The sequence below is a fragment of the Chrysochloris asiatica genome, unplaced genomic scaffold, assembly GCF_000296735.1.
Source record: "Chrysochloris asiatica unplaced genomic scaffold, ChrAsi1.0 scaffold00035, whole genome shotgun sequence".
NCBI classification, from domain to species: Eukaryota; Metazoa; Chordata; class Mammalia; order Afrosoricida; family Chrysochloridae; genus Chrysochloris; species Chrysochloris asiatica.
Genome location: NW_006408553.1, coordinates 4,818,959 through 4,835,873, shown reverse-complemented (window position 1 = coordinate 4,835,873; position 16,915 = coordinate 4,818,959). Strand labels below are relative to the sequence as shown.

Below are 16,915 nucleotides of genomic sequence, written 5' to 3'. Positions count from 1 at the left end.
ACTTTGGCCCTTTGTCAAAGATCAGTTGGCTGTATGTGGATGGGTTAATTTCTTGATTCCCGATTCTGTTCCATTGATCTGTGTATCTTTCATTGTACCAGTACTAGGCTGTTTTGACCCCTGTAGCTATGTAATAAATTTTGAAATCAGGGAATGAGAGACTTTCAACTTTGTTCTTCTTCTTAAGCAGTGCTTTGTTTATCCTGGGTCTCTTTCCTTTCCATATAAAGTTTGTAATCATTTTTTTTCCATCTGTTTAAAGAATGTCATTGGAATCTGGATTGGGATTGCATTATATGTGTAAATTGCTTTGGTTAGTATTGACATTTTCACAATGTTAAGTCTTCCTATCAAGGAGCATGGTATATTTTTCCATTTTTGTTAAGTCTCCTTTGGTTTCTTGTCATTGTGTTTTGTAATTTTCTTTGTATAGGTCCTTTGTTTCTCTGGTTACATTTATTCCTAAATATTGCATCCTTTGGGCAACTATTATAAATAGTATTGCTTTTCTAATTTCCTTTTCAGTGCTGTAGTTACTAATATAGAGGAATCAAACTAATTTTTGTATGTTGGTTTTGTACCCTGCCATCTTGCTGAATCTGCCAATGAGTTCTAGTGGTTTTTTGTTTTGTTTTGTTTTTTGTTGAGTCTTTGGGGTTTTCTATGCATAGGATCATATCATCTGCAAATAGAGAGAGTTTTACTTCCTCGAAGATGTATCTTGAAATGTTCTTTTTAATGATGAATGTAATGCTATTCCTCTTTCATTTGTCATTCCCGGCATAGTAAACCATGTGGTTGTCAGAGTCAGAACGGCCAATCCCAGTCCATTTCAGCTCACTAATGCCTAAGATATCGATGTTTATGTGTCACATTTCACTTCAAATTTTCCTAGATTCATACTTCATACATTCCATGTTCCAATTATTAGTGGATGTTTACAGCTGTTTCTCATCATTTTGAGTTGTGCCCCATCAGCAAATGAATGTCCTAAAATAAAAGCTTTACCTCATTTGCATCATCACGGTCAACTTTACTTTGAGAAGCAGCTCTTACCCAGTCATGTTTTGTTTGAGTGCCTTCCAACCTGAGGCACTGTATCTGACAATATTGTGGTGCTGACAGTGTTTTGCAGCTATTCATTAGGTTTTCAGTGGCTAAACATTCGGAAGTAGTCCGCCTCTCCTTCTTCTAAGTCTGTCTTAGTCTGTAAGCTCAGCTGAAAGCTATCACTATGGGTGACCCTGCTGGCATTCAAAATACCTGTGGCAAAGCTTCCAGCATCATAGCAACACACAAGCCATCATAGTACAACAAACCGACAGACAAGTGGTGGATTTCTGTTACAGCAGTCCTAAATAGGTAGGACAGTATCTTCCGTGAGTTCTACAACTCATTCTAGCAGATTTAAAGAACTGACCTAGCTTCAGGAAACTAGGTAAGAGATAAGAGTGTGCCATGTGGGAGGCTGGAGTCCAAAAGAGTCCTTTTGGGCTCTTGGGAAATAGAAATACAAGTATATAAATGATGGTAAGACAAGTTTTCTGACTGAAAAATATATTTTAATTAGTCTCTATTCTCTGTGCTACCGTGTCCTAAGGAGAAGAACCTGTTCTTTTCCTGGGTGGTGAGGGGGAATATCCTAAGACCACAAAGCCTTTGAGAAATTGAAACCAAATTTTTGGGCTCTGGTAGCGTAGTGGTTATGAATCGGGCTGCGAACCTTAAGGTCAGCGGTTTGAAACTACCAGCCGCTCCGCGGGAGAAAGATGAGGTTTTCTACTCCCGTAAAGATTTACACCCTTGGAAACCCTGTACAGGGTCGCTATGGGTCGGAACCGACTCAAAGGCACTTAACAACAACAAGGTTGAGGTAGGAAACTGACCAGGAGAGAATTAACAGAGCTAAGGCCTAGCCACCACGGAGAGATAGTGTTTCTCTCCAGAGGCCTTAGGAAGTAGGCACTTTCCCTGAGATTCATTTACAAAAGTTTTGCATAAAGCACTATCCTAGGGAAGGGATAGCTGATGTATTTACTTCACTTTAAGGAATCCAGCAGCATGTTTCCAGGTATAAATAATTAATAAGCCAAAGTCCAGACATCTGCATGCTCAGTAAATTTGATTTGTTCCTCCCTTCTTATCCCTTTTCCCTGTACTTTTTAAACATTTAACCACAAAACCCAAACACACTAATGTGTATAATCACTCACACATCCTAACACATTTCTGCAAGGGATGGAAATTAGTGAGAACTGTATTCTAAAATGCCCCTGGGGTGGGGACCGGAAGGAATACCTGAGACTCCAGCCAAGCAACACACACTAAGATACCCTGGTAACGTTGTATGTTGTCAATGCACATTATATGTTGTCAACATATGTTTGTTGAATGAATAAATGAATGAATAAATGAATAAACAGAATAAAAACTTAGAGGTGAACTTCAGGACAAATTCTGCTTCATCTTTTTGGGAAGCCTCCCCTAGTTAAAGAACAGGAAAGGTCCAAGGCATCCCTGTTGTCTTTCTTGAAAACAGGAAGTGCTTTGAATAGATTTTAAAATACCATAAAGGAATACAGCAAAGATGTTAGTAGGCAAATGCGAATGCTTTGTATTCAGGCTCAGTGGGTGACACTCTCCAGATTCTGGGATGGATTTTTTCCAACTGCACACAGTTTTAAAGCACAGTTCCTCCAATGTGTGTCTCTGTGTGTGTGTGCTTTTGTTCTACCCTGGCAAAGGAAGTTAAAGCATTCTCTGGTGAGTTTGAGAAAAGGATCCTTTATAAAAGAGAGTTTGGCTGGCAGTAGGTAGCAGTTCAGTCTGCAGGGACCCGCAGCAATGACCGAGCTCTCAGTTTTGAAGCACCTCCTCTCTTTCCAAGTTTCTCTCCCTTGTTTTCTTTTAAGAGCTCTGCCATCACATCTGGGTTCCTAAGGCAGCTCTTACCCTCTCCCACAGGAAAGAAACAGAACCCTCAGAACCAAGCTTGTTAACAGGATGAACTCTGCTTGTCTCTTGCCAGGAGTCTTCTCTGATATTCCTCTTCTCTGATATTCCACCCTTCTAAAAATCTCTTCTTCCTTCTCTGTACCATTGTAAACTCTGCCCAACTTTCTAGGCTCCAACCATTCAAGCCCACTGAGATAATCATGCCTTCTGAATTCCATATATTTTTTTATCTGTGCTACAGACAATCTGATTATTTTATATGAGCTCATTTTACTTCTCAAATAAGTTTTTGAGAACAGGAAACATCTCTTTTATTTCTTTGGATTTCTCTCCGGCAACTCCAGCAAAATCCTTTTTGTTATTAAAAGCATCGAAGCAATTGGCTTTGAGATTTCTGGAAAACTATGACATGGACTGTTGTTTAAAGGTTAATGATAAAAGCCAAAACTGGGACAAAAGGAATAAAATGGAAGAACATGCAAAATACCTCAAAATATCAGCCTGCCCATTAGAACCTTTCCATTAACTTGCTTCTAGAAAATTGTCCTTAATATTATATACACACATATATACACATGAATGTACACATATATACATTTATATAACACATGCATTTTATATATATATGCATATATACATGGGATCCCTGGTAGCCTAGTGTCTTATATGTTGGACTGCTAACCACAAGGTCAGTAGTTCGAATCCACCAAGTGCTCTGCGGGAAAAATATCAGACTTTCTGTTCCCGTAAAGATTTACAACTGTGGAAATTCTGTGCAGGGTTTCTATAAGTCATAATCTACTCCACAGCACACAGGCACCACTACACACACATGCACACATACACACACACATATCACATGGACTCGGCATGGCACTGTTAGACTATATATATATATATATATATATATATATATATACACACACACACATAAATTGTATGAAGGGTACCACATTACTCTCTGAGTATGTACATACACATAGCAAACCAAACCAAACTTAATCTCACCGAGTCAATTTTGACTCATAGTGACCCTATATAGGATTAGTATAAGTTATTGTGGGAACAGACAACCTCATCTTTCTCCTACAGTGACACCAGGGCTCCTTATATGTGTATACACACATATGAGCAAGCTTCTAAAAGTAATTATTATCTTTGAATTCCATTTTTCCATGATTTTTTGAAGCCTCATCATATATATAGATAGGTAGATATGTGTAGATAGATATAGATATGTATAAACATGTAGATATCTATATGTGTGTGTATGGTGGTGGTGGTAATGTGCCGTGGAGTCAGTAACAACTCATAGTGACCCTGTACAGGGTTTCCGAGGCTGTAAATCTTTACAGGAGCAGAAAGCCTCATCTTTCTTCCATGGAACGGCTGGTAGTTTCGAACTGCTGACCTTGCAGTTCACAGCCCAATTCGTAACCATTACACTACCAGAACTCCTTATATGTGTGTATTGTTGTTGTTTAAGTGCCGTCGAGTTGGTTCCGACCCATAACAACCCTGTATAGGGTTTCCAAGGAGCAACTGGTGAGCTTGAACCACCAGCCTTTTAGTTCAACAACTTTGCAGTCTGGCGCATTAACCCACAGCGCCATACCAGGACTCCATATGTGTGTATAGGTACATTCATACGTGTGTGTGTGTGTGTGTGTGTGTGTGTGTGTGTGTGCAAGGATAAGTCAAAAAGTATTGCTACAAAATAATAGAAACCTTTATTAAAGTTTTATTTAAAAAAACAAAATGTCAAGCTTTTGTTTCTTGACATATCCATCCTCTGGTGGTACTGTGGGGTAAGCATTGGACTGCAGTTCAAACCCCCAGCTGCTTTGTGGGAGACTGCCTTGTCTGTGTGCTCCATAAAGATTTATAGTCTTGGAAGCCCTGTATAGTGGCCCCATGAGCCAGAATCCACTCAGTGGCAGTGGGAGTGGGTAGTCCTATACATTTCTGAAGGCAGTGTTTCTATCGTTCTAACCCTTCCCCGAGTCCTGGTGTGGCACTGTGGGTAAATGCACCAGACTGCAAAGCCATTTGAACTGCAAGGTTAGTGATTCACGCTCACCAGCTGCTCCTCTAAAACCCTACACAGGGTCGCTATGGGTCGGCTCTGACTCGATAGCACTTAACAACAACAACCCTTCCTTGAAGAATTCTACACTCTTTGATTTATACCACACCAAAACAGTAGTTTGGGCATCCTCCTGGGACTCAAATCCCATTCCTTTTCAATGTGCTTTGAGTTTGAGGGACAAAAAGAAGTCTGAAGAAGCAAGATCAGGGCTTAGATGGGGTAAGTTTTCCCAACTAAATTCTCAAAGAATAACCCTTACCTCCCTCATAAAATGAGCAGGCACATTTTTGTGATGGAGGAGGGGGAAAATTCCTCAGTGCCCTTTCCTGGACTTTTTCTTACCAATGCAGTTTTTCATTTTCTTAAAGCTTCTGTATAATAAACCCTGTGATTATCCTGTATCTTTCTAAAAAATTTATCATGTTTACCCCTTTGGAATCATCCCCCAAAACAGCCTTCTGAGCTGACTTCTGTGTCTTGAATTTACCTGGCGCAGCAGATCCCCTTGGAGGTCATTGTTTTGACTGAGCCTTTTTTTTTTTTTCAAGCATCCTAATGAGACTAAGACAAGTGTTATTACTTAATTACTTAGAGAACTTGTCTGCAGCCATCTACTGATCACAGACACATGCTTAAATATGCTTTTAACAAAAAAGTTTAAAAATATGCTTTAACAAAAAAATTCATGCATGTATGAAGTGCAACCATAGTAGGTTGGGACTTAACCTGGTATGTGGCAGATTGGATTTGTGGCCCCTTACATCTGAATTTTGACTTATCGTGACTGTAGGTTTGAATTTAAACCTAGAAATGGCTCTAAGCCTTAACTCTGTGGTCCCAACACATACTAAATTTACTGTTAGCTGTTGTTGTTGTTGTTGTTGTTAAGTGCCATCGAGTCGGGTCCGACCCATAGCGACCCTGTACAGGGTTTCCGAGGGTGTAAATCTTTACGGGAGTAGAAAGCCTCATCTTTCTCCCGCGGAGCGGCTGGTAGTTTCGAACCACTGACCTTAAGGTTCGCAGCCCGATTCGTAACCACTACGCAGCTGTTAGTTGCCATCAAATTGGCTCTGCACAATAGAACGAGACACTGCTGGATTGGGTACCATTCTCACAGTTGTTGTCATGTTTGAGCTCATTGCTATAGCCACTGTGTCAGTCCATCTCATTGTGGGTCTTCTTGTTCACTGAACCTGCACTGTATCAAGCATGGTATCTTTTCCCATGGATTGGTTCTTCCTAAGTTTACCACAAGACCTTTTTGCACTTGATGAAAAAAATATATTTGTTTGACCTTCCCTGTTAATGAGAGAACAGGAACAAGATATACATGTGTTTTGTTTTGTTTTTCCTAGGGAGATGTGCATTCAACAGGATGGACGAATTCATCTCACCGTTGTTTACTTTGGGAAAGAACAAATGAATGAAGTCAAAGGAATTCTTGAAAATACTTCCAAGTGAGTGTGGCATGGAACTGTAATAAGGAGACATGATCGAAGGCTGAAACTTTTGCTTATAGTGTTATAGTGTCTTTAACGCTGTGGGGAAGCTTTGAGATTGATGGTTGCTGGACACGTGTGGGTCCCCTCCTTTCCCAGGAGACCAGGCGCCTGGCACTGTGCAGTGGTGTTGACTTGGACAGTGAGATAAACTGCCCTGAGCAGCCAGGGTGGGGAGTGTGGGCTGCTTTGGGCTTCTACATGACTGGACACAGTCACTTTCAGCACCACAGATTTGGGCATTTGACGTTGCAGAATGGGAATTAGGAAGAGCACAGATGTGTAATGAATTCTGTCTCAGTCACAGCTTGTAAGGCTAAGAGTGATATCCATGCTTGCATCTTAAACACTTAGCACGTGGTTTCACCATTTGGATTTTCATTCATTATGCATTTTGAGAGATTATGAGAGAAGCCAGGAGTGATAGCTGGGGCAGGATCCTTGATTAAACCTACTCAGCTGAACAGAAATGATTTAAGCAAAACTTTACGACCTAGGTTTGTATATGTATACCTAGTTGATCAGTTGCATACATAGAGGAATAACAGTACCCAAAAGAAACATAGATAAATTTTTTTTAGCTCCCCTCCCCCAAATAAACACTAAAAATCCTGATGGCACTTTCTACCAGTGAGGAAGCCAGGTAATATTGCCACACTTCCCTCAGGTTTGCCACTCAGGTTTTCAGGTCTCCAGTTGAAGAATCAGGTGTTTCTATCACAAGTTAATAGTACACTGTAGTAGAATATGATGAATCAGTCCCTATGGTTCAAATATCAACAGAGTCCTATGTTTTGAGTGTTTGCTCAATGGTAAGATGACGACAGTCAATAGAACAATAAGATGCTAAGATGGAATGTACTTTTTGTATTTATTTTCATTCTTTGGTACTAACCTTGGGCACAAGATCAGACACTAATTATAATTACTCAAGCCTTCAGAAGCTGGAGTTGGCCAATTACAACCTGCTGGCCCAATTTTGTCACCTGTTTTGTCAATAATGTTTTATTGGAACACAACCACACCCATTTGCTCACATACTCTTGATGCTTCTTTGACCCTACTACTGCAGAGCTGAGTAGCTGTGACTCACAGAACATCAACCAGTGACTATCTGGTACTTTCAAAAAAAAAAAATCTTTTTTGCTGACCCCTATTCTAAAGCAATAAGGAATTAACAGTTTAAAAGTGGTAGCAACCTAAGGCTATGGTCCTAGCCTAAGGGAGATGAAATAGAATGAAATAATGTAATATTTTAAAGGTAAATGAAATCAAAATCCCTCTACCCCAGTGCATTAAAGACTCTTTTTCATCTCTGCTTAGGATTGACAAGCAGGTATTATTAGAATTCGTGTGTTCTGCCTAGTAGGAAACTTTCAGCATCTCTGGACATATCCATCCCTGGGCACATTTTCTTTAAAAAGTTTCCCGGATGTTTCAGACATGCAGCCAAGACTGAACTTTTTTTTTTTTTTTACGATGATGATCCAATTCAGGAGTTGCCCTGAGAGGCCTGATTGCATCCAGCAGCCCCATTCCTAAGTCTTTTACAGTAACTATCCAGGTGACTCTGGTAGCGTAGTGGTTACGAATTGGGCTGCGAACCACAAGGTCAGCAGTTCAAAACTACCAGCTGTTCTGCGGGAGAAAGATGAGGCTTTCTGCTCCCATAAAGATTTATAGCCTTGGAAACCCTGTACGGGGTCGCTGTGAGTCGGAACCAACTCCATGGCATACAACAATCCAGGTGACTCTAAGGAGCCCTGGTGGTGTAGTGGGTTCCATGGAGGGCTGTTAATCACAAGGAAAGCAGTTAGAATGCACCAGTCAACACACAGGAGAAAGGTGAGGCTTGCTGTTCCAATAAAGATTTATAGCCTTGGAAACCCTATACTGGGTCACTGAGATTTGGAATGGACTCCATGGCACACACACCCCTCACCACCACCATCCAGATGATTCTAGAATGCAGCTGGGAGTGAGAACCTCTGTCCTATCGATTATAGCATGGGACCGTCCCAGTACATCAAATCTATTTGCTAATAGACACATATAACCAAACTGACATGAGTCTGGTTAATACGTGGAAGGCTATGTTAGACACTGCAGTGCGAAATACCCTTTGGTAGTCACTAGCTTGCCTAAGTATTCTTATGAAGGCACTCTTCATGTTATCAAATTACAAGGCCAGCTGAATTCTCCATCAGAATTCAGAAGGTTGCTTGGTGAGCAAAAAATACATAGAATCTGAACCAGAAAAGTAAAACCGTTTGCTTGAAATTTTTAAAAACTTCCAGAGAGTTACCTGCCCCCACAGAGAATGTGGTTCTATTGTTTTAAAGTAGCGCTTCATTAACTTTGGCGAAATGAATTTGAAACCCATTTTTCTGAGTGGATTGCTCAGTGTTTTTGTAGTATTTTTGTCACTGATGCATTGGAATGCACCGGCCTGCTCCTGTGGGCTTGCTTTGCCCAAGCTGCCTCTTGCAGTCGGCCTGTGTTGACTTTATACAGGTGCTCCTCATTCCAGGTGAACCTTCCTAAATCGCCCATTGTCTCAGCCTGGCATCCAAACTGTTTTTTTCTTCTTCTTGTTGTGTGCCATGGAGTTGGTTCCAATTCAGCAATCTTGTATAGGGTTTCCGAGAGTGGCTGGTGGGTACGAACTGGCAACCTTGCGGTTAACAGTCCAGTGCTTATCCTGCAGCTCCACACCAGGGCCCACCTAATGCTTCTGACCTTGTCTTGATGACTTACTGCACCCCAGCCAAACTGTTATTATTCTCGAGGTCATATTGAAATCTCCCTTAGAACAATTTTAAATGATTCAAAATGCAGGCACATCTTCATAAAGAACTGGTACATGCAGCAAAACCATGCTTAGCCCTTTCTCTGAATAAGCATGATGTCACTTAACAACAACAACCAGCACTTGAGGAAGATGATAATGTCATCTTCAGGACAATGTTAAGTGTCCTGTGTGTGTTTATTATATTGTGATTTTAAAGGAGAATGTGTTGGTGATTGGGAGATACATGCTGAAGTCTTTGAGAGGGAAGTGTCAGGATGTCTGCAACTAACTCTCAAATGGTTTAAATGAGAAAATGAAAACAAAGAAGACATGATTGACAGTGAATGTAGACGGAGGGTTGTGTTGTTGCTAAGTGCTGCTGAGTTGGCTTTAACTCATAGTAACCGTGTATAGGGTTTCCAAGGAGTGGCTGGTAGGTTTAAACCACCAACCTTTTGGTTAGCAGTCCAGTGCTGATCCCACAGTGCCACACAAGAAGATATGTGTGTTTACTGTGGTTCCTTAAAACTATTCTGAAGGATTCAAATTTTTCCAAATTAAAAAATTTAGAAAAAAAAAAAATTAAGTTCATACATGAGAATATAATACAGCAATGAAAAGGAAGCAAAGGAGTGCCATGACTGAAAATGATGGTTTAACTGTAAGGATCATCAAAATTTCTCTCCATAAAAGCAACCAGAAAATTGTCAAAAACCATCCGCTTTTCCAGAACTCTGAAAAATAAGGAATCTGGAACATTTATTCATGAGAAATGGCTGAATTTCAGTGGGAATAATGAACTTTGCTGTGTTTCAAATCGTCCTATTCCCACTTTCCTCTCTAGCTTTACAGTTGCTTGAAATTCAATAGCAGCAGGCATGGTGAAAACTAGAATCCTAGATGCCACCACAAGGGCAGAATGGAGTCTCTAGCTGTTAAGTGCCTTTGAATCGGTTCTGACTCATAGTGACCCTACATAGGGTTTCCAAGGCTATGAAAAAGACAGAAGATCATAAATATTACTAAGGTTTGGGAAAACTCAGATCTTCATACACGGCTGCTGCTGATGTAAACTGGTGCGAACCCCTTGGAAAACAGTTTGACAATTGCTCAAAAATTTAAAAATAGAGTTACCAGAAATTTTACTATTTATGTGTATAGATAATGGAATTTCTGGTAACTCTATTTTTATATTTTTTGAGAAATGGACAAACTATTTTCGAAGGGGTTTGCACCAGTTTACATTTTCAGCAGTGGTGTATGAAGATCCTAGTTTTTCCAAACCACCATAATACTTGTGATTTTCTCTCTTATGGATTTTAACCATCTTAGTGTGTGGGTATAACTCAAGTCATAATATTTTCAGTAATCGCATGTGCATGGGAAAGCTGCACAGTGAATAAGGAGGCTCAGAGAAGACTTGATACATTTGAGTTATGGTGTTGGAGAAGAATATTAAAAGTACCATGAACTGCTAGAAGAACAAACGAATCTGTGTTAGAAGAAATAGAACCAGAATGCTCCTTGGAAGCCAGGATGACAAGACTTTGCGTATCATACTTTGGACATATTGTCAGGAGGGACCAGTCTCTAGAGAAGGACATCATGCTAGCTAAAGTGGAGGGACAGCGAAAGAAAGGAGACACCCATGGATTGGCACAGTGGTAGCAGCAATGGGCTCTGGCTTAACAACGGTTGTGAGGATGGTGCAGAACTGGGCAGTGTTTCATTCTGTTGTGCATAAGGGTACTATGAGTCAGAATTGACTCAATGGCACCTAACAACAACAACACACATTTATAAATGAAAAGAAAAACAAAAGAGTTGAATATGCCTCTTGGAGAATTTACTTTGGCTCTCTTCATAGCTAAGCCTATGACAGCTTTAGTAAATGCTCAGAGAGTTCTTTGAGAGTTTAATTAAAAGGGCATACAGCTTTTGATATACAGCTATCTGAGTAAGCATATTAATTACAATAGTCACATACCATAATATGACTTTTTCAAAATTTTTGACCTAGCAAATAGTAGGGCCAGAAAAAAGTATGGTAAAGTATTTTTGCTTTTTTTTTAAAAAAAATAAAGGGCTGTGTGGGAAGTGTTACATTAAAGAGTATTCTTGCAATCATGGGATGAAGTCTGTTTTAGAATAAGTCGTATTATGCAGAAAGTTATTTTATCATTTCAAATCCAGCAATTCTCGGAAATGCAAGTCAATTATGAAAATTAAATTTCCAGTAGAAACAATGATATTTTGCAGATCATTAATAACAGCTATAAAACTAACTAACTTGGAGAAAATCTCATATATCAGATTTATTTCATAAAAGAAAGGAATTGAATGGAAAATTCAAGGATTTCATCAGTTTCCTTCATAATACAATTCAAGAAAAAAGAAGATGTATTTATGAGTGAATCATGTGATCTTTCAGAATTGCATGTTCATATTCACAATAGGAAATGACATTGTTTAGACTAGAGTGCGCTTTTTCTACCATGATAAATGCCTACTCCTTATTATGTCCTTACTTTAGGCAGAACTCAAAATGTTACATTTCTTTGTATGGGTGAATTAAGTATTTCAATCCAAACTGTATCCTTTTCTTTTCCTCACCCCTCTCTCAACTATGTTATTTACATACTTGCCATCTTCTTAAAAGCTTGAGTTGGTGACTATCCTTCCGAATCTATTGGTCAGAGCCTCCCTCTGCTGTGGGAAGTGGGACATTACCAAGGGAAGGGGCTTCTCTATGCCCCATCAGAAGAGGCTGCAGCTTTCTTGGGAAGGTTGAGGTATCTCTGGGCAACACCCTCAGTCAATGACAGATCTGACATACACCTCATTGTTTTTCATTTATTCAGTCCTTGATTCATTCAATATTTATTGATTATGTCCTGTACCCACTTACTGGAATAGTGCTAGATGATATTTGAAGAAAACAAAAAAGAAAAGACACGTAAGACACTCCCTATTCTTGAAAGGTTTTAGAGCCTGGTAGGTAATTATCTACATGTCTAGATGAAAGGAGCTCTGGTAGCGTAGTGGTTACGAATTGGGCTGCGAACCTTAAGGTCAGCGGTTCGAAACTACCAGCTGCTCCGCGGGAGAAAGATGAGGCTTTCTACTCCCGTAAAGATTTACACCCTCGGGACCCTGTACAGGGTCGCTATGGGTCAGAAACGACTCAACGGCACTTAACAACAACAACAACAAGAGAAGTGATGGCAGAAGAAGGCACCATGATGCAGAGGCAGGATGGAATAAAATGCCCTGGGGTCTCAGTTTGCAGTGAGGTGTGGGACAAGTTGTGACATTTGAGGTGAGCCTTGAAGAATGAGTGGAATTGTCACAGGAATGGGCAGAGAAAGTATATTCTATGCAAGGGAACGAGGAGGCTTCAGCCATGTCCTTATTTTGGTGACTAATTTTTCATTGAAATCTATGCCCAGCTGGTCACTGTGTATGGGGTAGACAAGCAGATAGATTAAGTCCCCTATCTGAGCACCTTCACTGTCTGTGTTTTGGGATTGTTGCCTTTTGGCTGTGTTTTGCAGAATCCCAAACCCCTAACCACCAGACCATAACCATCAGTAGTTTGAGTTGTATCATTGTTTTTGCATGGCTTTGCTGCCTTTTCATACATTTTTGAGCAGGGGACATTCTGATATGTCAACAAGTCCTCCTGTCCAATGAGCAACATTTCATAGTAAAGAGATGGGGTGTGTTGAAGGGGAAAGGACCGGCTGATCATGCTGAAGCCATTTTCCCCTCATCCTGTTGCATTCTGTATTATGGGACCCACAGGGCTGGTGCTGATAAGTTTGAGGTTATGTTGATATGAGCAGGGCATCCCACTTCCAGGCCCGGAAGGTTTGGCTATGCATTAACCTCTCTGTTTTGAGAGCGAGGGATTGCGGTTGTCTCGATTCTTTTCCCAGTGTTTCCAACTCAGCCCTCTTTCTTAGCAGAGAGCTTTTGGTAATTACCAGAGGCCTTTCCTGATGACAAGGGGATAGAATGAGGAGTTCTCCCAGATCACTGGTTAATTAGAAGAGACACTTGGCTTGAATCATCAGGAGGATGAATAGTCCCATCTGCAGACAGACTCAGAGCTGGCTAAATGGCCTTGCAGCCTCACTGGAAAACCTAGATGGATGACAGAATGACAACACAACCCAGGCCTTCCCTACTGCCTGTGCCTGGCCAATGGTGCCTCTTGGGCCAGTGATGACTCTATGTCACCACCCTGCCTCCATGTGTTTGCATTTCCTTAGTCAGGCCTGGGGAGTTGTTAGAACTTCAGAGAATAGCTATAATGTATTCAGCCTCCCAGGCCTAAAATACAGGCAGCAGGTTGCCTCTGGCCATCATTGATCAGGTTGGATGAGGCATCCAGCGGGAGCTGGTTGAGGACGGGGTTCAATGCAGGAGGAATAAAAAAGCTGGGGCTGCCGGAGCAGTGTTTTGCACTGGCCCCTATGGAGTAGAAGGGTCTCCTGTAAAGAATGCGTGGAGAGAAGCTGAATGCTGCCTCCTGGGGCTTTCTGGGTACACATATGTGCTGACAAGTGGGTTTGAAATGCATATTCTGATTGGGAGTGCAGCAGACATAGCAGACACCACCTCATCCCTTTTTGAGGATGGCAGAGAAGATGGAAGGATGCAAATTGCCTTTATATGAGACCACATGGAAGGTGTGTTCATTTCTTAGGGCTACCATAACAAAGTGCCACAAAATGAGTGACTTAAATGAACAGAAATGTATTGTCTGACCATTCTAGAGTCTGAAGTCAGTGTCCATTGTGTTGAATCCTCCTGGGGCCTCCCTTTCAGCTTTTGGTGACAGCCAGCCAACCTTGGCATTCTGTGACATGCCTATGCAACACTCCGAATCAGCGTCTGTATTCACATGGTATCTTCCCTCTATGTGTGTCTTTGCTTACTTTATCTGGACACCACTGGTACTGAGTTAGGACCTAGCCAACTCCATCAGGACCTCATGTTAACTTAACTGATGAACATCTTCAGAGACCCTATTTCCACATGCACAGGCATTGAGGGTTAGGGCTTCCCATTTACAGGTACTGTGGGTTAGGACTTCAAAGGATCTTTTTGGGGAGACAGTTCAATCCATAGCAGAGGGTGCTCCAGTAGTCATTTCTCTGAATACTCCTTTAAAGACAACATACTAAGGCATAGAGGTTGGTGTTTTAAGACCTTTTTTCTTAAAGTTCTTCCAAATTAAAGTCATTTCAAGCACTAGCTACTGAGTTCCCCAAACCCATTTTTAAAATAACCGGAAACAACAGGTGAATCCATCTCCCTTTCTCCCAACACTCTGCTGTAACAGAGCAGAGGGGAATGGTATTTATGTGAATCAGCTCAACCAGGGCATTAGGGAATCTTAGTACAGAACTCACTCAATTAATTTATGTTTTGAGTAAGCATATACCATAGATGGAGTCCTGGTGTGGCGCTGTGAGCTAATGTGACTGCATGGTCGGTTTGAGCTGCAAGGTCGGTGGTTCAAGCTCACCAGCTGCTCTTCAGAAACCCTATACAGGCCCGCTATGGGTAGGAACTGACTTGACGGCACTTATAACAACAACACCATGGATACTGGAAAACCTCATAGAGGAGGTACCTGAATAAGTAAGGACTTGCTCGTTCACTGGGCTTTAGGACGGTTGCAAAGGGTATGAACTGTAAAAAAAAAAAAAAAAAAAGACCTGTTATTGGCTGTTAGAGAAAGCTGCTGAAATCAAGATGGCCTGGGATACTGACAGATAACTGTGAGTCATGGCTAGAGATTCACTGTGAGTAACAGGTAAAAATTCAGGCCTCTCTTAAGAATAAAATTCCCTTACAAATCTGACCAAATGGGTTGAGCTGGTGTTGTAGATGTTAAGTACAAGTCATCAATGACTTCCAGAAGCTGCCAAGCTCACACAGACACTCACATCACCTTCTTTACCTAGGACCAGACCTAATACTGAAGAAGCTTTAGAACATAACTTCAGAGCCAGTTAAAAATATACAAACCAGCTACCCAGAGCAAACATCCAAAATAAATTTCTGAGAAAGGAACAAAATCCTTCCAAATGTAGAGCATTGCCAAACTGAATGCAAAATTATAGAGTCATGTATAAAGAACCTTTGAACTCTGTAACTGCTTAATTTTGCAATGAGGAAATGAGAGCAGAAAGGTGAAGGGACTTACCCCAAATAAATTAGCGACAGACCTCGGATTAGACTCGTTCATTGATTCATGCATTTATCCACCAACATCTATTGACCAACTACTGGGTGTTAGGCATGGTTCTAGACCCAGGATTCAAGTCTTCACTGACTCATAGGCCAGCTCTTGCTATCACAATGCCTCTACCTTGATCTAAATCTGAAAAGCCTGTCTGGCATCAAACTCAGACAAAGTTAAGCTCACAGATTCCCATGATAAAAAACCAAGCTCATTCCCAGATTTGAAAGATGTTAAGGCAAGGGAGGGGTAGCAAAACTAGTTCCGCTGATTAAATCACAGACAAGACTACAGTTTAGCATCTTAAAAGGTTGTTTATGATTCTATACTTGTGTTGACCTTTACCCAAGATAGTTACTTGGAATATAAGCTTTAAAAAATGGAAATGAGCTCTGTGCTTTTTTAATATATCAAGATTATAAAGAAGTTGGGAACAGAAATAAGCCCGGAAGGAGAGAGAGGGCTGGACAGTGTGGGAGAAGAGGAAACAATTATGAAAGGAGGATGGTGAAAGTAGGAAAAGGCAGATTAGCCAAATCTCTGCATAAGCAAAAAATAGGAGCAGAAATCACCTTTATTGGTTCTCTGATTTTGTCTGATAGAACAGTATCTGTGTCTCACTAGGTACTGAATAAGTTTTATTCAAGACAAGCCCCGTTTCAGAAGGTCTACTGTGTGTGGGAAAGAATGACAAACTGAAGAAATACCTTAGCTTTCACTAACACAGTCCTGGGAGTCAGTCCCTGCCAGTGCTAATAACTGTGATACCTGATGCTGACAGACTACTTTTACTCAACACCATGGATCTAATTAATAACTCTGTGGAATATTTAAGGAAGGTGTTATTATTCTCATTTTACAGATGAGGCAACTGAGGCGCAGGGAGATTAATGAATTGCCTAGATCACGGAACTAATCTAGAAGAGAGACAGGTTTGAGACAATACTAGTCTTCTGACTCCAAGTCTGTTATCTTTCCCATCATACTATGCTGCTTTATCTGAGAGTGGGGAAGGCATTCAGATTTCAGTCAGTTTGGGGATAGCTATCTGTCAAGGAAAACATTTTGCCAGGTTCTGGGTTTGTATCAAGATGAGAAGGTGCTAGGTGGAGCTGTGCCAATGTGATTTTATTTCCTTGACTTGTGAGTTTCATTTGAGCGGTTCATGAACCATGGAGATTTTCCCAGGTTGTATGATCTCATCTTCATTGGTTCTAGTTTTTGTCCATGAAAAAAAAAATATATAAGGAGCTCTGGTAGCGTAGTGGTTACGAATCGGGCTGCGAACCTTAAGGTCAGCAGTTCGAAACTACCAGCTGCTC

General features: G+C 40.8%; 1 protein-coding gene across 1 annotated transcript in view; it reads left to right on the top strand.

Moving 5' to 3' along the window:
• The window catches only part of CSGALNACT1 (chondroitin sulfate N-acetylgalactosaminyltransferase 1), a 132,018-nt gene that overhangs the window by 89,686 nt on the left and 25,417 nt on the right, over positions 1-16,915 (top strand). Inside the window, exon 4 of the mRNA XM_006859909.1 lies at positions 6,403-6,504. Within this exon, the coding sequence (XP_006859971.1) occupies positions 6,403-6,504 (102 nt within the window). The remainder of the gene's footprint in view (positions 1-6,402; positions 6,505-16,915) is intronic.